Genomic DNA, 23,233 nt, shown 5'->3' with positions numbered 1-23,233 from the left:
TTCCACTTAGATGACCCGAAATGACACCAACAATTTTTTTCAGGTTCTTCAACAAGCCGGCAACGTTGATCGTCTTGGTAGATTCCTCTGGTCCCTCCCTGCCTGTGATAAACTACATAACAATGAATCCGTACTCAAAGCCAAGGCCATCGTGGCTTTCCACAGAGGAAATTTCAAAGACCTCTACAAGATACTCGAAAACCACCAGTTCAGTCCACACAACCATTCCAAGCTACAGACTCTATGGCTCAAAGCACATTACATTGAGGCAGAAGGCTTACGTGGTTAGTACAGCATATATCTATATTTAAATTTTTTTCTTGCTTTGCTCCATTGTTCAATTTCATTCATTTTTAACATCGTAAACATACTATGAAAATTTCAATCTGCTGCATCTGAAAGAGTAGAGATTCAAAGGTAAATTTACCAACTCTTTCGTCAACAATATTTTCCATATTCTACGATGGGGAGTTTTCAAATTGGTATATCTCAAAAACGAAAACAGTATATTTTAAGAAGAATAAATTCGGTCCTTGAGTAAACATGTTAAAGTTCAATTTAGGTCCATTGGTCCTTACTCTGTGTGGAATTTGAAAATATTGTGGTACCAAAAAGTTATTGTAAAGGGTGTTCTTTTTTAGAGCTATAGAACTTTAAATTGCAATGAAACAACGATGGATTATTCGATTGACATGAAATTTATTAATCCGCAAAATAATCTTGTGGCATTACATTTTAAATATGATTTCTGGCATATGACCGCCACGGCTGGCTCGGATGTAGTCCAATCTGGACGTCCAATTTTCGATTACTTTTTCCAACATTTGTGGCCGTATATCGGCAATAACACGGCGAATGTTATCTTCCAAATGGTCAAGCGTTTGTGGCTTATCCGCATAGACCAATGACTTTACATAGCCCCACAGAAAGTAGTCTAGCAGTGTTAAGTCACAAGATCTTGGAGGCCAATTCACAGGTCCATGATGAATTGCCAAACCAAACTGAGAATAAATCACTTGACAGCTGTTAAATCGGTCGCCATCTTGAACAGTTATGCCAACTTAAAGTTATATACCTCGAAAAAAAACACCCATTATTTTCATAGTATGCTTACAGTAGTAGTTAGAGCTCCCAAGTAACAAGAGTCATACTAGATTTCATCAAAATTTGCTGCCTTAGTCCGGGCAAATAAAATCAATCCAAAGGCTATTGCTAAATCGAGAAACTTTTTCAAAAAAAAAATTATTCCCCTATTATTTTGATCGTAGAATGCGGTTGTGAATTATTGACCTCTAATTCTAAGACCCCAGTATTCACAAAATTTCAGAAAATCGAATGAATCGTTCCTGAAAAATTCAATCTTTCAATCGTATTATCTACACCAGAAGTTTTAATTTAGTTAATTCTTGTTAGAACAATGGTTTTCATCTGTGAGGGCGTTACTATTATGTCCTTGCACCACTTCACACACATTGCTATTATTTTACACTCAAATGAATACCTTGATTTTTGAACACAATATTGTTATGGTGTAAATGAAGATTTCGATATAAAAATTATGCCAAAACCTTCTCTTTTACTTTTTTGTTCAGAAATACAATTCCAAATCGACAAAATATTAGAATCAACCAAAGAAAAAATGAAATATCCAAAACTGTACGAAGTGAATGAACGATTAATAAATCGAATTATTAAATTAAAATAGAAACAAACGCACGTTTTGGAATTTTGTATTTTTCAATAAAATTTTTCCTCATCAGTGTCTTATATTTTTACCAACTGAAAACTTATTTACTCTTATTTCACAAACTTGCATTTTAGGAACTCGTAGGCTAACAAAAAAAACTGTTTATCTAATGCGGATTCACAGAAAACAATTTCAACAGGTAGTTGTAGATCTTCTCTCTTACTCTTCTGTGAAATGGGTATACAAATCAATGTTTTCAATTGAAATAACAATTTTAGGGAATTAAATTTTATCTTTTGGTTGAACTTTATATTATGAAGGTTAAATGAGTTTACTCAATGAAGGCAATTGATATAAATATCGAAATCATCATTGTGCCAAAACCTTCAACCTTGAAATTGATATATTATACTTTTTGTCTAGAAAAGGTTAATGAATTGAATAACTGAATTAACATAGATTAAGACGTACGTTTCGTAATGTTTGAATTTTTAATACAATTTTTCCTCATCAGTGTCTTAAAATTAAAAAAAAACTAACTCAATACGTACAGTTCTGGATAATTTATTATTCTTTCCTTTATCTGATATATTGTCAATTTGGAATTGTATTTCCAAAAACAAAAAAGTATAACATATATCAAAAAGACATATCAAATAGTGAATTTTTGGCAAGAGATTGGCTATTCTTCCAATTTCTGATCCAATTTTCTCATCCTAGGTAGACCATTAGGAGCAGTAGGAAAATACAGGGTAAGAAGAAAATTCCCCCTGCCCAGGACGATATGGGACGGCGAAGAAACGAGTTACTGCTTCAAAGAGAAATCCAGGAGCGTACTCAGAGAATGGTACAATCACAACCCTTATCCTAGTCCTAGAGAAAAGAGAGAATTAGCTGAAGCAACAGGTTTAACTACTACGCAAGTCTCGAATTGGTTCAAGAACAGGCGACAAAGGGACAGGGCGGCAGAACAGAAAGACAGGTGAGCGAAATTCCACTCAGGATTGGTATGAGAAAAGCACGGACTTGAAGTTAGGAGCTTTTGCACCTTCGTTCAAATTCGTTATCTTGTAATTTTTCTGGGAACTTATGGAAGCCAAAATTTCCTGGTGTGTGCAATTCTTCAAGCGAAATGTCATTTATCACTTTTTTGTTACATTTCATCTTGAGGAGATGAAAAAGTAAAGGGTGTTTTTTAGAGCTGTAGAACTTAAAATTGCAATAAAACAACGATGACATGAATTTTTTTTTTACCCGCAAGATAATCTCGTGGCATTGCATTTTAAATATGAATTCTGGCATATGACCGCCACGGCTGGCTCGGATGTAGTCCAATCTGAACGTCCAATTTTTGATGACTTTTTCCAACATTTGTGGCCGTATATCGGCAATAACACGGCGAATGTTGTCTTCCAAATGGTCAAGGGTTTGTGGCTTATCCGCATATACCAATGACTTTACATAGCCCCACAGAAAGTAGTCTAGCGGTGTTAAATCACAAGATCTTGGAGGCCAATTCACAGGTCCAAAACTTGAAATTAGGCGGTCACCAAACGTGTCTTTCGATGAATCGACTGTGGCACGAGCTGTGTGACATGTTGCGCCGTCTTGTTGGAACCACAGCTCCTGGACATCATGGTTGTTCGATTCAGGAATGAAAAAGTTAGTAATCATGGCTCTATACCGATCACCATTGACTGTAACGTTCTGGCCATCATCGTTTTTGAAGAAGTACGGACCAATGATTCCACCAGCCCATAAAGCGCACCAAACAGTCAGTTTTTCTGGATGTAACGGTGTTTCGACATACACTTGAGAATTAGTTTCACTCCAAATGCGGCAGTTTTGTTTGTTGACGTAGCCATTCAACCAGAAGTTCGCTTCATCGCTAAACAAAATAAAATGGACGTAGTGCGCGATACGTATTCCGCACAGAACCATTATTTTCGAAATAAAATTGCACTATTTGCAAGCGTTGTTCAGGCGTGAGTCTATTCATGATGAATTGCCAAACCAAACTGAGAATAAATTACTTGACAGATGTCAAATCGGTCGCCATCATGAACAGTAATGCCAACTTAAAGTTATATACCTGGAAAAAAAACACCCGTTATATTACACAGAGTGAGTTTCAAGTATGGAACGCTTCAGTTCATCCGCGATTTTTATAAATTTTTTTTGGGCAAGGCTCTTATTCACATTGTTGCTTTTTCCGAAATAGTAATGAACTTTGTTATTCCAAATGGATAACCCTTCACTTAGGAATACTAAATATTTTTCATGTTATGTTCCTTTTACCTAAATGTTATAGCTACATTCACATTATCTTCGTCCTTGTTTAAATAATACAGATGGATATGTCTTCTACAATATGTTATCTAAAATTCCTATTTTTTCTACTGCTCAAATGTGGACACACCTTTAACATGAAACAAACATTTAAAGATCATTCAAATGAAAGAGTTTATTCAATCATTGCCATCTAAATGTATTATTTTAACATCGGCGAAGATTTTTATTCAATTTTATTGAATCCAATACAAACACCATCTAGACAGTAATTACATGAAAAGTGAGAAAAGATAATGTAAATGTAGCTAATTCCTCGAAATTGTGGTTTTTAGATATACGGACTATTACAGGAAAAATTTCATTATTTCGAAAGGATTTCAAAGTGATCTATTTGGAATAAAAGATTATTGTTATTCCGGAATTAGGAAAGGTCAGACAACAATGTAAATACAACCATATTATCGACCATATCACAAGATCCTTGCACACCAAAAGTTATAAAAATCGTCTTCGTCGTTCTTCATCCTTCTTCATCAGTGAATGAATCCCAATCATTTGAGACCATTCTCGGCGAAAATAAAATTGAATTGGGCCAAATAACTGCCTGCCCAAGCGCTCAAAAATATATTTCATTCGCAGAGATTCGACTGTTTATAATGTTTATCATCTTCTGTATCACTTAGTACAGTAGTTGTTCAAATTCGTAACACTCTTTTACCTGGTGGTGTTGATAGAAGAACTAATGTTATTCTCATAGATGCAGTTTTCAAAGGTTAGCTTGAGTGCTTCGCAAATACATAACAGAGAAACTTCTTTGCTCAAACTACTTGGGTAGCTGTTCAAACATAAAAAGCAACCTCTCTATAGTGAATTCTTCCGATAAGATGAAAGTCTCTTATATTGTTGGATTTTACCGAATTTTCTGTAATTTGCGAACATCAAACAAGAAATGTCTTGAAGCGTTAGACTTGCAGATTTATTGAAAACACTAGAGGACCAGGCAGCACCCTAATGGAAAATTTGTCACCGGTTGATTTTTCTAAATTTTTCGTGTTTTGTAGAATATGACCTTCTGAACAAGAAAGACTTTGGGGCCAACTCAATCATATGACTAGTTTTCGAAGATACAGGTTGTGGAAAATGCAATTTCTTCAAAGTAACATTTCTTGTAGAAAAACATCTTTACAGGGTAATATATTAAGAGGGGCAACCGTTATTACATAAGATGTATACAATGAAAATTTCATAAAGAGTAATGGTAAGAGACACGTTGGTGTTTACTTATTGCCATTTGGTCATTGTACATTGAAAGACATTGTTCAGGATGTCCAAAATTCGATGCTCACTGAGAGCATCTCAAGAGCTATAAGACTCAACAAGAAATCTTTAAAATCATAGATATATTGATTCATTATCGAGTTTCTTGAAAAATGACTTTGAATTATTTCGCTATATCCATGAACTGTAATAATTTCTGAAAAAAAAAACGTTCTGGAATTTTTCGAATATCTGTAAGAGAAACCAAGATATAACGAAATATTTCAAATAGTCATTTTTCAGAAAAGTCTGTAGCTCGACGAATCAAGATATCTGCTTTCTGATGCCTTATTATTTGGAAAAAATTAGATCAGGGGTCCATGAGTATTTTTTCTCTGAGTGTCATAACACAGGGGAAGAGCTGTTTTGGTGTCGAGGTTTTTTGAACTGATTCTATATCAATGTCCTGAATTCGAATAATTCTCATTTTCACTGAGGGGCTCAAATTTTTAAGATATAACGGGTGTTTTTTTCTAGGTATATAACTTCAAGTTGGCATTACTGTTCAAGATGGCGACCGATTTAACAGCTGTCAAGTGATTTATTCTCAGTTTGGTTTGGCAATTCATCATGAATAGACTCACGCCTGAACAACGCTTGCAAATAGTGCAATTTTATTTCGAAAATAATGGTTCTGTGCGGAATATGTATAGCGCACTATGTCCATTAGCGAAAAAGCGCACTTCTGGTTGAATGGCTACGTAACAAACAAAATTGCTGCATTTGGAGTGAAGCTAATCCTCAAGTGTATGTCGAAACACCGTTACATCCAGAAAAACTGACTGTTTGGTGCGCTTTATGGGCTGGTGGAATCATTGGTCCGTACTTCTTCAAAACGATGATGGCCAGAACGTTACAGTCAATGGTTATCGGTATAGAGCCATGATTACTAATTTTTTCATTCCTGAATTGAACAACCATGATGTCCAGGAGCTGTGGTTCCAACAAGACGGTGCAACGTGTCACACAGCTCGTGCCACAATCGATTTATTGAAAGACACGTTTGGTGACCGCCTAATTTCACGTTTTGGACCTGTGAATTGGCCTCCAAGATCTTGTGATTTAACACCGCTAGACTACTTTCTGTGGGGCTATGTGAAGTCATTGGTCTATGCGGATAAGCCACAAACCCTTGACCATTTGGAAGACAACATTCGCCGTGTTATTGCCGATATACGGCCACAAATGTTGGAAAAAGTCATCGAAAATTGGACGTCCAGATTGGACTACATCCGAGCCAGCCGTGGCGGTCATATTCCAGAAATCATATTTACAATGTAATGCCACAAGATTATCTTGCGGATAAATAAAATTCATGTCAATCGAATAATCAATCGTTGTTTTATTGCAATTTAAAGTTCTATAGCTCTAAAAAAACACCCTTTATAAGAATTGTAGAACTCGCATAAATGAATATACTGAATGAAACCCAGATTGGTAGATAAGTTGATGTATCCAAAAAAGTAGAGCTGATAGAGAAAAACGGATTGCATGTAGGTACAGATTCAGAGTCCCAAATATAGTTAAAATCAGCAATGAAATCCCCGACACAAAAAAACATTTTTTGTTGCCCTGTGTAATTCTTGAGATGCTCTCATCGAGCATCGAATTTTGGACACCCTGTACAGAATAAACCTTCATGTAAAATTTGCAGCGTGTTAAAGATTTCCAGCTTGGATTGGAAGCCAAGTCCGTCTGACGACGACACGGTCTTAAACAAACACTCGGAGGCAAACAGTTCAGCTCGACACCAATTGACAGACGGTGCGACAAGTGGTGCACATGTGTTTACCGAATTCCCTACTCGACGAGTACGCCCCCTAGTGAGCGTGTATTCTTCTTCTCCTTTGCGGTCTACTCGGATTTCGCCTCGTTCGAGGAATGCGACCTTCGATCAGCAGGCGATTAGGGAGAATTCAAAGAAGGAAAGATCGCATATTCTTTAAGCTATGAATGATTGAGTGGCAACCATAATTTTGTAGCTAAACAAGCTTCCGGTGCGGAAAGATTCTAGGTCTAGGAGGTCATTGTTTTAGGGGTCGTGTAGGCAAATGCCAAAAGGCACAAGGGTCGTTATTTACACTTGAGGCAAATTATCTTCGAGTCTATTGTGGAACATTTGCCTGTTAGTGAAACAGTGAAAGTATCTTACTCATTGGGACAATTTTTTTAACCTGAAATTTTCACAGTTCACAATCAACATTGGCAACGTAGCAAAAAGGGTTGACGACACAAAGTTTATGAATACATACTCGGTTTTCTGTACGTTTTCAAAGTGGATTCGCAATCCGTGACTCTATCTGGGTAGCTGTCACTTTTGGAACTGTCACTTTTGACATTCGACAAGTAAAAACTGCGCCATTACTAAAAATGGACAATACAAGCTCCAACAAAGCCGTGAAACTTTTAAAATTCACTTCTAAAATGGCGAAAATTTTGTATTCTCAGTTCGCAATACTAAAATACTGGTGGAAAAATTTGATCTTTTGGTACGAGTAATTTTGGCGCCTGAAGCAAAGAAATTTTTCAGCGCCCCTGCTTAGAAAGTATTACTTACAACATGGCCTCCCTCATAACCACCCCCCTAAAAAAACAGCACCACCTCCGATGATAATACAGAAATTTCTTCTTTCGATGAATAATCTTGAAATCGTTCGTAAAAAATATTAAATTCTAGTGAATGAATAATATTTAACGCCGATGAATAATGCGCAAGTACTATATCTGAGTGGCAAATCCACATGACAATTCGTATGATCGACGAATGATTATCTATCACACCACAAGATACAAAGGGCGGTAGGGCATGCAAATTTTCAGTATTGCTTCGAAAATTAATTGAAATTACAAGCATGTGTTCCGCTGAAACATTTAGCATTTAACAGTAAGTACTTTTGAATGCAAAATCTTATATGATGAATTGGCTTCCAAATAATTCGAAAGCAAAGGCAATGTTTTTTTCGTCTTTGTGAAATACACAATGATTTTATCCCTCTCTTATAGAGGATAATAGGGAATTCTGTTTATATTGGTTGGTCTACCATGTGTGTACAGGGTGGGCAAATTTCGATGTTTTAGCACTACAACTTCTAAACCAGAGGATATAGACAAAATCTGATACCTCATTCTCGGTCTCTTTTTCTGAGAAACTAACAATGGTAGTTTTCATTTTTGGCCACCTTCTTTTGTTTTCGAGTTAAAAGTGAAAATTGGAAAAATGGCGATATCGAAAAACATTTATATCTCTGGTAATACTGATGACAGAGCTCTGGAATTAAAACATTATACAGGCACTTTTTTACGTAGATTCCAGTGGCGTGCTTGACTTCTCAAAAGGTTTTTCAACTACGAAGCTATGACCCAAAGTTATGTTTTTTCAAATGGAAGCACTAGATTTCCGTGCCATTTTTTGAAAGCTCAATTTTTCCTGATTTCAAAAATATATAACATCGTATGGTTTGTATTGAAATAAATAACAGAAAATGGTCAAAAACCTTTTTTTACCTAAGAGTCTCAATATTTCTATGGTTTCAACTGTTGATGAACACAGAAAAATTGAGTTTTCGATAACAAGTGCAGTGTCCTTCCATCAATCTGATTATTTTTCTTATGCTTTTCACTAATTTCTACAAAATTCGAAATTCGTGTAGACAACCACAAAAAATATAACTGAATATTTCCCTCCTGTCAAAAATTCTATGCATCTGGAGAACAATTATCGAAAATTACAGCGATAATTGCATTGTAGGAAGCGAAACTGCACTGCGATAATTGTTCTGTTCATAGATGCTTAGTTTCTATGCATCTTACTCAGTTCGAATCTATGGCAATTCCATTCTAAATCAGTTTGACAAGTAATGTAACAGTTTATTCGGGAAATATTCCCCCGAATTACACTCGTGCATCAAAATGACCGGATAATTTCGCATTCCAGCGTGTTTTCTTTGAAAAACTGCATTCGGTCATTTTCATTTTTGGAGAAAGAGCCCTCCACCTTCGGTGTCGGGCTCTTTCTCCAAAAATGAAAATGAACTCATGCAGTTTTTATGACAACACGCTGTCATGCAAAATTATCGGTAATTTTGATGCACTTGTGCAATTACTTACGAAAACAATGCTGTCATAAACTCATTACAGCATTGTTTTTAGCACTGTAATGAACTCATTACGATTCTGAAATAGAGAAACGACATTACACCGTATTTTGCAAAAAAACTAAGGTCTTGAGGCTTTTAAAGTTCAGTTAACACAAAAATTGCAGGTCGATATCCAGCTGATTGGGTCCTTGAAATGCATCAAAATGATTTTCTTCGAAAAATCATCTTCAGTGATGAGGCCCATTTTCACCTCGGAGGCTACATTAATAAGCAAAATTGTCGTATTTGGGACTCGGAAATCCAAGAATGACTGTTGTTCTCCATCCTCAACGTGTCACCACCTGGTGGTGTGAATGGACCTTACTTATTTGAAAATGAGGCTGGTGCAACTGTTATGGTGAATGAATTACGCTATCGAGCTTTGATTAATGATTTTTTATGGCCGGAATTGGAAGATGTTGATTTGGACGACGTTCTTTATACACAAGAAACGAAACAATAGTAATTTTCAAGAAAACTTCATAGAGATATCATCAAGAGTGTGAAGTTGAAAATCAAATTTTCGTTCATATTTCGAAAATGAAAGGAAATATCGACATGCTCTTTCTTTTTCTTTCGTTTCTCGAAGATGTGCCCTTGTTCTCTAAATGATACAGTTCCGGATATCCCACCATTGTAGACATCGTCTTTGAACTCTCCTGTACATCCTAATTTTTTCAAGTTCACTTGGCGGAAACGATCCACCTAGTATTTATGCATATAGAAACAAAGACGCAAGATCTGAAAACCTGGAACTGGGTTACATTCTATCGGCGAACTGCTAGAGTGCTGACACATTTCATTCTGCGTCCCAGCGACTAGCAGGCTTGGACCGCATAGAGGATATTATTAGATCATGACTCATTATTGTATTTGTAACGCGATATCTGTCGGAACAAAAATCCACCGTAGTTTGTAACGCGTGTAACACTAGCTATCAAACAACCCAACCAATGCTCTCTCTTATATAATTCAATTCTCGTTCCAGCTCTGGCTGTGGTGGACGGTCTTTCGTAAGACACCCGATATGATACATGTAACCAATATCGGGACAGAAATCACTGATCAAAATAGGGAAATACAATATCAGATGCCGAGTTTGTAGCATGTGAATAGATCGAAAAAGGGAAGAGTTTAGACGGAAAGTTGCTTTTAGAATGTTGAACTCTTTTCTTCTATTCATTATGATTTAAACGGTGTTTTTTTAGAGCTATAGAACTTTGAATTGCAATAAAACAACTATGGATTATTCGATTGACATAAATTTTATTTATCCGCAAGATAATCTTGTGACATTACATTTTAACTATGATTTCTGGCATATGGCCGCCACGGCTGGCTCGGATGTAGTCCAATCTGGACGTCCAATTTTCGATGACTTTTTCCAACATTTGTGGCCGTATATCGGCAATAACACGGCGAATGTTGTCTTCAAAATGGCCAAGGGTTTGTGGCTTATCCGCATAGACCAATGACTTTACATAGCCCCACAGAAAGTAGTCTAGCGGTGTTAAATCACAAGATCTTGGAGGCCAATTCACAGGTCCAAAATGTGAAATTAGGCGGTCACCAAACGTATCTTTCAATAAATCGATTGTGGCACGAGCTGTGTGACATGTTGCGCCGTCTTGTTGGAACTACAGCTCCTGGACATCATGGTTGTTCAATTCAGGAATGAAAAAGTTAGTAATCATGATTCTATACCGATCACCATTGACTGTAACGTTCTGGCCATCATCGTTTTTGAAGAAGTACGGACCAATGAATCCACCAGCCCATAAAGCGCACCAAACAGTCAGTTTTTCTTTCTGGATGTAACGGTGTTTCGACACACACTTAAGGATTAGCTTCACTCCAAATGCGGCAGTTTTGTTTGTTGGCGTAGCCATTCAACCAGAATAAAATGGACGTAGTGCGCGATACGTATTTGGCACAGAACCATTATTTTCAAAATAAAATTGCACTATTTGCAAGAGTTGTTCAGTCGTGAGTCTATTCATGATGAATTGCCAAACCAAACTGAGAATAAATCACTTGACAGCTGATAAATGGGTCGCCATCTTGAACAGTAATGCCAACTTAAAGTTATATACCTCGAAAAAAAACACCCATTAGAATTAGGTATGCGTAACTCTTTGGTCATACATTATTATATTGTCTCACTTCTACCTGTAAGTATGGGAATTAATATTTTTTTTGTTGGAAAGGACCAGGCAGCAGCCTAATAGAATTGTCATCGGTTAATGTCTCTAAATTTTTCGTATTTTGTAGAGTATGACCTCATGAACAAGAAAGTCTATGGGTTCAATTCAATCATATGACTAGTTTCCGAGATACAGGGTGTGAAAGTTGGAAAACAGCATTTCTTCAAAGTAATATTTCTTGTACACTCATTACTCTCATTGACAAAGGTTCCCAGGTATTTATACTTCCTCACCTTTTCCTTATATTATGGTGGTATTAAAACTGTTGTCAGAGTTTCCCTTTTTCCCGAAATTAAACTGCTCCACATGAGTCAGGGATATTGACTTAAATTGCAAAAAAATATAGTTTAAATGAGATTTTTGTGATGAAAATTCATATGATTTCAAGTTGCAGGAAATAAAATTAATTTTAGCCTCTAGTATACAGCTTATACAGGGTGGTTAAGAAAAATCTAGTAAAATAACGAAATTTTAATCTCAGAGAATTCAAGCATTTTAAGACTATCAATACAATGTATGGCCTCCACGGGCATCAATAACAGCTTGACATCTTCTTTGCATACTACACACAAGGTTGTTGTACATTTCTTGATGAATTTGGTTCTATAAACGGGGAAGAAGCTCTCTCAGATCATTTAAGGATTTTGGGGTAGGTTGATGATTATCTAATCTTCTTTGGAGCATATCCCATGCATGTTCTATGCAATTCAAATCTGATGAGTGCAGAGGTATTGGTAAATGTGGAATACCAAGCTGCTCGTGCATTTTCAGCTATGGTTGCACGGTGCGGTCTAGCGCTATCGTCTAGAAATTGAAAAGTTTCACCAATAACAGCGTGAAAATTTGGCACTACATTGTCAATGACATGCTCCCTATAGTGTACGGTGGTCATATTCCCAGGACAAATGTGTAGATCTGTGCGCCCGTTGAAGCATATCCCGGCCCATACCTTAACATTACCCCCTCGGAATGGATGGACTTCTTGGACATAGCAACGATTACGGGGTAAGCGTGGGATTGTCCATATCCTTATTCTTCGAGAATCTGAAAATCGTCCATATCTGGATTCATCAGTGAAAAGGACACTACGCCAATGATCGTTTCAATTGATAATGTTGCCTTGCCCATTCCAGTCTTTGACGCTTATGGTCACGTGTTAATGGAACTCCTCTTAATGGACGTCTAGAACCTAGATTCACCTCTCTCAAACATCGTCTGATGGTTCCGATGGAAACTTGGACCCCCATCTGCATTTTGAAGAGTATTCCGTAGCATTCTACACGTAGATGTAGGGTTTCTTCTCGCCGAAACGGTGATGAAACGATCCTGAGCAGGTGTTGTTTTTCGTCGCCCACCAAGCCTTGGTCTTTCCAACACGGAACCTGTCTCCCTGAACCTATTCCAAAGTCGAGATATCACACTTTGGCTGACTTGGAGCCTTTCCGCTACAACAACCTGAGTTAGGCCACCCTGTAGCATTCCGATAGCCCTATTACCCTCAGCGTTTGTTAATTTACGTCTTGGCATTTACAGAAAACTCGTTTCAAATCGAAGCCGTTGATAAACCGACTACATTTCAAAATAAGAACATTCATTAAGCATATGCAAAGAACCAAACTTCAGAAAAAAGGCGACCAGATTGGCGAAATGTCTCATACTGATTTTTATTGGATCGATTCAAGTTGTTATTGAGTTTTAAATGTTTTTACAGCGATTATCTCGAAGATTACATACTTTTCGAAACGATTGAATACGATATCCCTAACTCTTGTAGAGCAGTATATCGGGTGTCCCAAGGTGAGTGGCCTATTAGATTATTATGGAAACTATTGATGGTAAAGATTTCAAATTTTGTGGATAGATATTTGACCATGTAAGGTACATTTTTAAAATAATTTCACATTTCCAGTGTTGCCGGATGTACAACAATTTGGCAACAACTTTGTTATTTTAAAAGGGACATCCGGTATTTCTATTTTTTTATGATACTCCATAAAATATTAAATCTATTCACTCTTACTTTTCCATCCCTATCTTTAACGGTTTTTGAGTTATTAATTATTTTTCGAAATTTTAGATCAAATTGGCGTATTACGAAAATGACTCTAGTTCGCTCAATATTTGAGATTTAAGTCTGAAATTTTGCGAGTCGTTAGATATTGATTCGATTCGTGTAACTGCTTTTGAATTATGGTTGTCAATAATACAGGACGGACCGAAAAAAATCATCATTTGCCAAGTTCCAAAATTGTAAAAAAGTCTATTTTTTCAAATTAGATACCTAGTTTATTTTTCAATTTTTGGAATCAGGACAACACACTCTACAATTTTTCTATTCACGTCCCTATACCTATCTCAACTGGATTCCGAGTTATATGCGTTTATTATATTTCACATTGATTCAATAAGCGTTAATTCCTTTTGTATTGTTATTTTCTCTATGTCGTTCATAGATCGATATATCAATGAATCAGTTCAATCCATAAATGTCGAAATAAACAATTATTGCCTAACAGGTGTTTTGTTCCGAGGTTTTTCTATAAATAATGGCTCAAGAAAGATATACACATATAACGCATATAACTCGGAATCCAGTGGAGATAGGTATAGGGAAGTAAATAGAAAAATTGTAGAGTGTGTTGTACTGATTCCAAAAATTGAAAAATAAACTAGGTGTCTCATTTGAAAAAATAGACTTTTTCACAATTTTGTAACTTGGCGAATGATGATTTTTTTTGGTCCGTCCTGTATTATTGACAGCCATAATTCAAAATCAGTGACACAGATCAGATCAATATCTAACGACTTGCAAAATTTTTGACTTGAATCTCAAATATTGAGCGAACTAGAGTCATTTTCGTAATACGCCAATTTGATCTAAAATTTCTAAAAATAATTAATAACTCAAAAACCGTTAAAGATAGGGAAGAAAAGTAAGAGTAAATAGATTTAATATTTTATGGAGTATCATAAAAAAAATGGAAATACCGGATGTCCCATTTAAAATAACAAAGTTGTTGCCAAATTGTCATACATCCGGCAACACTGGAAATGTGAAATTATTTTAAAAATGTACCTTACATGTCCAAATGTCTATCCACAAAATTTGAAATCTTTACCATCAATAGTTTCCATAATAATCTAATAGGCCACTCACCTTGGGACACCCGATATTATGAATTAAAATAATAAATTTATATGTATTATTTCAAGAAGATAATGTGAATGTAAAAACCAACCTATCCCTTTCCTAGATAAAAGAGGAGTTCCATACCCGAAACACCACTCTGTATATAGGGTGGATACCGCATCCCAAAATCTCGTTTACGTGCGTAAGTTATTGTTTGTCGACAACGGTAGGATTAAACCCGGAGAATAACTAGAGGGGTTCCGTCTCCCCCTTTTCACTTTTCCGTCTCCTCGGTAATAATATACGCGAGCGAGGCTTCTCCGATGCCGGGGCCGACACCCGATATACCTGGTGGTGGGCCCCCGACGACCTGGCCCCCACGAATTTCAAAACTGATCATCTCAATTATGATCCGCCGTATCGGTTTCGGCTGTACTTTTCAGGTATCCCTCCGTCCACCGGGGGGGGTTGTTTTTTTACATAATCGTTTATTACGTCCTCCCTAATTGGAGTTACGCGAGGTATTAATTAATTCGTGTTCGAGATACACAGGATGTTATTTCTTTGGATCTCAATAGGGATGTTGCCTATATATTTTGAAATTGCTTTTAATTTGTAGATACTAAATTGCCAACAATAAGAAAATCGATCATCGGTAGATGTGACACAATGTTTGACCAATGAGTTACCATATAAAGGGTGTTTTTGTTAGAGCTATAGAACTTGAAATTGCAATGAAACAACGATGGATTATTCGATTGACATGAATTTTATTTAACCGCAAGATAATCTTATGGCATTACATTTCAATAGTTATTTATAATACAAGTGCAGAAGGCATTGATATTCTTCCACGAGTTCAAAATTCAAAAACGAGCCACGAAGTGGCGAGTTTTGGAATGAACGAGTGGTAGAATGAGCCTTCTGTACGAGTATTATACATTATTTTCTCTAATTCATTGCATTTTCATTGAAATTAATGAAATATTTCCATAAATATATTTTAGTGATTTTTGCATTGAAAAATGTTGGTTGGCAGAACTGATTTCTTTAAGGCAAATTGATGAATTGACAGATAAAGTCGTGGCGGAAAGTTCGGAGTACCAACATAGAATAATAAAATATAACCATGAAAACTGTGCGTTTCTGATATATTCTCGCACGATTTTGTTCTACAAGATGTGGAAGAATGAACGGAATAACCACAGAATTAGAGAAATATGATTTCTGGCATATGATCGCCACGACTGGCTCGGATGTAGTCCAATCTGGACGTCCAATTTTCGATGACTTTTTCAACATTTGTGGCCGTATATCGGCAATAACACGGCGAATGTTGTCTTCCAAATGATCAAGGGTTTGTGGCTTATCCGCATAGACCAATGACTTTACATAGCCCCACAGAAAGTATTCTAGCGGTGTTAAATCACAAGATCAATTCACAGGTCCAAAACGTGAAATTAGGCGGTCACCAAACGTGTCTTTCAATAAATCGATTGTGGCACGAGCTGTGTGACATGTTGCGCCGTCTTGTTGGAACCACAGCTCCTGGACATCATGGTTTTTCAATTCAGGAATGAAAAAGTTAGTAATCATGGCTCTATACCGATCACCATTGACTGTAACGTTCTGGCCATCATCGTTTTTGAAGAAGTACGGATCAATGATTCCACCAGCCCATAAAGCGCACCAAACAATCAGTTTTTCTGGATGTAACGGTGTTTCCACATACACTTGAGGATTAGCGTCACTTCAAATGCGGCAGTTTTGTTTGTTGACGTAGCCATTCAACCAGAAGAGCGCTTCATCGCTGAACAAATTAAAATGGACGTAGTGCGCGATACGTATTCCGCACAGAACCATTATTTTCGAAATAAAATTGCACTATTTGCAAGCGTTGTTCAGGTGTGAGTCTATTCATGATGAATTGCCAAACCAAACTAAGAATAAATCACTTGACAGCTGTTAAATCGGTCGCCATATTGAACAGTAATGCCAACTTTAAGTTATATACCTCGAAAGAAACACCCGTTAGTGTCTTATGGCGCTCATGTCGTCTTTCTGTCAGTTTGGGGTTAATGAAAATCAGCTACAGAAGCGACTGAACAAATGGAAATTTTAAAATGATGCTGTTGATTGGTCAATTCTTCTTATAGCGCCACCTAAAGGAAATGGGGACCCAAGCCAAGTGCCAGAATTATTCAAGACGAAATGTAATCATTGAACACACCGGTGTTTTAGACAACTTACCCGTAACATCTTCACCCTTAAGAAACCTCCACCAGAAATAAAACAAAAGGATCGAAAACAATTCGTCAACGACCACCTATGATAATTCCATCATCCATCCATCCGTCCATTCGACGCGGTGGGTTTCTATTTGGTGGCAGGAAATGTCTACCAGGGGGGCGGGAGACCGTCGGACCACGACTGTCATATCGGATTTCACCTGCGGGCGCTCTCTCTCTCTCGGGTAACTGGATATTCTTCCACTCTACGGTCTCTTTGCACACACCATTGCGTTTCCCGCTAGAGGTTATCCTGCTGAAAATGTATTCGGTGAACAGAGCGCTATCTGAAAGGCAACAGAAGATGCTGGGGTGCGTTGAAAAGAAAGAAGACTTATTGTTTCTGTGATCTGTGGAACTATAGAGGTTGGCATCCAATCAAGATGCGTAGCTTCTATGCGTGTTGTGTAGTATCGACTTTGACCATAGAGTTTTTTATTGTGTCAAAACCTCAGAGTAATAAACATAGATAGGAGCAGCGTATGTCATTTTCAGTAACTATCAAATTTTACATGAAGCGCGCGGAAATGTAAACATATCAGTGATATGATATTCTACTCAATTCGCGAGTTTTTCCACGAAGAAAGCACTTCTTATGTCCCATAAACGTTTCATATTATCTCAAAATATATTTAAATAAATACCTAAATATACCAGAAATTCAGAAAAAAAACTTGATCAAGCGCCCTATAGTTCCACTGGAACTATAGAGGTTAACAACCAATCAAGATGCGTAGCTTCTATGCGTGTTGCATACTATCCACTTTGGCCATAGAGTTTTTTATTGTGTAAAAACCTCAGAGTAATAAACATACCTATAGATAGAAGCAGCGTATGTCATTTTCAGTAAGCAAATTTTGTCCCCAACATGAACTATCAAATTTGACATAAAGCGCGCTGAAATGTAAACATATATCAGTGATACGATATTTTACTCAATTCGCGAGTTTCTCCACAAAGAACGCACTTCTTATGTGCCATAGTGACTCAACGTTTTATATTTACTAATAATATATTTAAATAAATGCCTAAATATACATATAAGAAATTCGGAAATCAAACTTCAAGCGCACCAAAAGACGTGAAACAACCGATGAAACTAGGAGAGCCAAACCTTGGATTTCAGCAGATAAATACTGAAAATAATAAATATTCAGCTTATTATAAATTCGACAATTAGGAAAAATATCGGATTCCAAATATTCATATTTGCATAATTAATCGGCAATCACTCAAATAAATATATTTCTTACGATATAATATACATATATTCTTAACAATATAGTAAAATTGTGGATTTGAAAATATATCACAATCCGACAACGTAATCTAACAATGTTGGGGACATGTAAAAATTGCGTACACTCCTTCTATCCATGTTTATTTTTCTATAGTCAAAACTGAGATGTCGATAAATACTAGTGGGTCCACTGGCTCTTTTGAAGAAGTTATTTATAATACAAGTGCAAAAGGCATTGATATTTTTCCACGAATTCAAAATTCGAAAACAAGCTATGGCGGGTTTTTGAATGAACGAGTGTTTGAATGAGCCTTCTGTGCGAATATTATACATTATTTTCTCTAATTTACTGAGTCTCTATTAACATTAATTGAATATTTCCATAAATATAGTTAGTGCTTTTTGCATTGAATAATGTTTGTCAGAATTGTTTTCTGTATTACAAATTGGACATATAATAGATAAATCTGTGACAGAAGAGTAGGGATTCACGGCTTGGCTTGATTTTCAAGCTACTTGATTTGAGCTCTACTTGATTTCAAGTCAAGTAATAGTTTTTCAATCTCAAGTCAAATATTTATTGGTCAAGCTACTTGATATGGTATAGAGCTATGATTACTAACTTTTTCATTCCTGAATTGAACAACCATGATGTCCAGGAGCTGTGGTTACAACAAGACGGCGCAACATGTCACACAGCTCGTGCCACAATTGATTTATTGACGGACACGTTTGGTGACCGCCTAATTTCACGTTTTGGACCTGTGAATTGGCCTCCAAGATCTTGTGATTTAACACCGCTAGACTACTTTCTGTGGGGCTATGTAGAGTCATTGATCTATGCGGATAAGCCACAAACCCTTGACCATTTGGAAGACAACATTCGCCATGTTATTGCCGATATACGACCACAAATGTTGGAAAAAGTCATCGAAAATTGGACGTCCAGATTGGACTACATCCGAGCCAGCCGTGACGGTCATATGCCAGAAATCATATTTAAAATGTAATGCCACAAGATTATCTTGCGGATAAATAAAATTCATGTCAATCGAATAATCCATCGTTGTTTAATTGCAATTTAAAGTTCTATAGCTCTAAAAAACACCCTTTATAACCAGAAAATTTCGTAAATAAATAGAGCCTGTCAATTCGTTGAAGCTCTCAAAACTTATGGGATTCTAAGTGGATCCAAATAGTTATCTATCTATTTCTATTTCTCATTTGTATTTTATATCTGCAATTTGTCTTCGGATTTTATCACCACATCACTGGGAAATTAAGGAAGTATCGGATATCTAAAAACATCGTTAAAATTCCCTCCTAGTATACGCCCTCCCTTATTCAGAGTTATTTCAAAATTATTGATGCCATTCAGATTCCATCTTGATGATTTATGTCGAGGCGATGGTCCAATTAGTGAACTGAGGGGGCTGATAGTTCCCAGGTTTTGCTGTTAAATATTTGTTTACACTTCATCTAGATTAGTTGATACATATTATCACCCTCAACTGTTCTACTGAAACTGATATTAAGGAAAAAGGAATCTGATTTATTTTTGGCGAAACTGATAGCTATGGACATTGCTTTTCTCTAATTCTGTGGCAAATCCGTTCATTCAGCCATATCTTATTGAACAAAATTGTGTGGGAATAATGAATATCTCAGTTTCAGATAGATTTCATTATTATATTGTGGTACTAGGAACTCTGCTGTAGAGATTCATCAAGCCAAGTTGCTTGATATTTTAACCAACTACTCGACTTGAAAATCAATCTCGTGAGAAATTACAAACTTGAGCTTTACTTGATTTTCGATATTTATTGCTTGACTTGATATCAACTAAGCTACTTGATATTACTTGAGCTTGATAGGCACGCGTCGCACGGCATATATTTCTGCATTTCGTGCACGCTTTGACCAAATAAGGGGATTCCTCGAGCGCCGAAAGACTGAACCATTCGCCAGTGTAACTTTATTAGTGGTTTTCTCACATTTCTATGAAATCTATTGCTAGATTTTGGTAGTTTCAGAAATACCTTCCCAAACTTGGCTAAAATGGCCAAGGATTTTTCATCAATGTTAGCATCTTCAGCACCTGATGAAAGACAATTTTCCAGAGCTGCTCTTACAGTTACAAAAATCCGTCATGTGTTTTAGATCCTGGATGGAAAATTATGAATTCAAATAAAGCCTGGTGGTTTATCAATATTAAGAAACTCTATTTTTTTCATTATTTTTCATTTTGTTATGATATATAGTGATTCAATTTATGTTTCCATTTCAAAAAAGTTGATATTTTCGGATTTTATATATAATGAGTTAAATGAATAAAAGTGTTTTCTGCAAGGTTTCTCCTCATTTCATCATTTCTTATTGATGTAACACTACAAAATAAAACTGCTAAAAATCAAGTAGCTTGATAGAATTCAAGTAGGAACCTACTTGATGAATAAATACTTGACTTGAGATTGAAAGACTACTACTTGACAACAAGTCAAGCTTAAGCCAAGTAGCTCGAAAATCAAGCCAAGCCGTGAATCTCTATGTATGGGCCTTAAGATATCAGTAAAAGATTCAGTCTCCTCGAATTTTTTCACATTTTAAGCTCAAATGGACGATTACGTCTACCAGAATCTGCCCTTAATGTAAGAAACGTACTTACTATGGAATCATTAGTTTTGTACCTACTTAATTTACACAATTTTTACAAGTTCATCAGTAGATAAGCGATTCATATTGTTGAATGGTTAACCTTCAATTAAACATATGACACTTCGGATGACAGTTCTGTTTGACATATGTCATTGAAAAAGTGCTGTGAAATCCCGACCACGACATTGATAACCCAAAGCCTTCTTGTTCGAATTTTAATTTATTGAGTTTTAACGTATGTATTTTCTCTTGCAGTAACCAAACCAGTTCGGACAAACCACACTTGGACTCGAGCGGTTCGGACAGCGAAGGCGACAACCAGCACAAGATCGGTTCTTTCGTGCCTGCAGGAGTTGTGGGCACAGCCTCAGCACAGATGAGCGCCTACGCAGCAGGACTGGGTTCCTCCATCGGTCAGCCAATCTACCAACCTCCCAGTGCACTCCTGCATGACTACCAAGCCTTGTGACAATGGTTGTGTGCAAACCAAGACCATCAATAAGATAATATAGTTGGCTAAGTTTCAAGGCGAATATACTGTAGGAATCCTCCTTCGGATATTGTGATCTCTTATCGGCTTCAACCGTTGAATCAACAGAGAGATTCTGCATCATCAAAATAATTGCAGAGAAGAGTGTAGAGATGAAAACCAGCAAGACAGAAACTCGAATTAGGAAGATGTGACTTGAGTGAAGACCTTTATTGGATGATCAACAGGTTTTTTAGGTTTTTCATCAATTACTAAAGCTGTCTTTTGTTGGTACCTACCTACCATGGATAGAACATTCATTGGGGTTGATCTGTCTTGTCCATAAAGAAGAAAACAAGATGTGAAGTTACCTTCTACCTTTAGATTTAAAATAGGTGACCAACAAAATTGTTACGAAAGATTAATTACCTGAAAAAAAACGAACAAAAGTGAAAACGTCACAACTTAGCATAAATACCGTATCCCTAGAAAAATTACCAAAAACTGGTAATAACAAAAGTACTTCACTAAGTAAGTGAAGTAAATGGAGCCAACACAATATCAAGTATATTCGATTCATCACAAATAATGAGCATAAATAAGAAATGAAAAACTAAACTTCCTTTCTATCGATTTTCTGCTTGAACTATTTCGAAGTTATACATCAGATTATTGTACAAAGTTGCACATGAACCACTAGAACTATACTCAGCTTTCATATGCTTATACAAATCTCACTGAAATATTGAATTATGTATCGATTCCAGTTGATTCGAAATGAATGTTTCTTAATTTTATTAGTGTTATTAGATTTTTAGTATCAAAAGCTTTGTAAATAAATATTATTTATTTCATAGATAGTTTTACCGTCAGGCTGTTTGTTTATTGTACTTATTTTTTTTTTATAGAATAGAAATGTTACGAATGTTAAATCAAATTCATTACTACATTTCTGATGTTGGAATGATTTCATTTGGAATTCATTAAATTTTTTTTCTTTAAGAATATGTGTTTTCCTGATTCCCTTCACAAATTGGTCCATAGACAATAAAAAATTATTTTATGACGAAATATGAATAAAATCCTCATTTCACTATTTCGTTGAAGTCTCAATTCAATTGATTATAACTATTAATACTTGCTGAAAAATGCTGCCTAAACAATACTTCAGTTTTGATTAAATTGGCACGAAATTTTGCACAAAGCTCAAAATTATGATCTTATGCAGGGTGTATCTGAATAACACCGAAAAAATGTAAGGGGTGATTCTGTGATGAATATTAAGTTGGTTATTTCGTATAAAATTTTCTGAAAAACCTCCCCCCAGAAATGTTGCACCCCGCCGAAAATTAACAAAAAAAAATTTCAACAAATGTTATAATTGTATTGTCGCTAGTTATTCTATTGAATAAAATAGTCGATAGGTGATGATCGAATCTTTGCATTATCACACAAGGACGTAGAAATGGGGGGTTACTGGGGGTAATTACCCCTCCCCAAGATTTCCAAAATATAAAATTTATGACTTCATTAGGTATCGCTTTCAAGATGAGTACTTATTACACTAAGAGGACGTCTATATCCGAGGTATATTATTTTCCTTTATCTATCCTCTTTGTCGGCGTCTCCCCTTATTTATGCCATCTGTGATTTTTGCATTCGTCATCGGTATATACACTTACCCGTTGTTTTTGGTTTTTTGTATCATTCTCGAAGCAAAATTTCGATATTGTAGTTATCGAAGAACTGAACTGAGTATTTCGCATCGAAAAATTGTCTGGGCTATGTTATACAATTTATTGTGTTTCATTCAAA

The 23,233-nt window shown here is 36.2% G+C and overlaps 1 protein-coding gene across 1 annotated transcript in view; it reads left to right on the top strand.

Annotated features, from left to right (window-relative positions):
- Positions 1–22,423, top strand: part of LOC123678097 (homeobox protein SIX2-like) — a 46,288-nt gene extending 23,865 nt beyond the window's left edge. The window contains exons 3-5 of the mRNA XM_045614901.1: positions 44–284; positions 2,408–2,669; positions 21,205–22,423. Of these exons, the coding sequence (XP_045470857.1) occupies positions 44–284; positions 2,408–2,669; positions 21,205–21,418 (717 nt within the window). The 3' untranslated portion in view covers positions 21,419–22,423. The remainder of the gene's footprint in view (positions 1–43; positions 285–2,407; positions 2,670–21,204) is intronic.
- Positions 22,424–23,233: the final 810 nt, after the last annotated feature.

The sequence above is a fragment of the Harmonia axyridis genome, chromosome 4, assembly GCF_914767665.1.
Source record: "Harmonia axyridis chromosome 4, icHarAxyr1.1, whole genome shotgun sequence".
NCBI lineage: Eukaryota > Metazoa > Arthropoda > Insecta > Coleoptera > Coccinellidae > Harmonia > Harmonia axyridis.
This window is presented reverse-complemented; position numbering and strand designations above follow the sequence as displayed.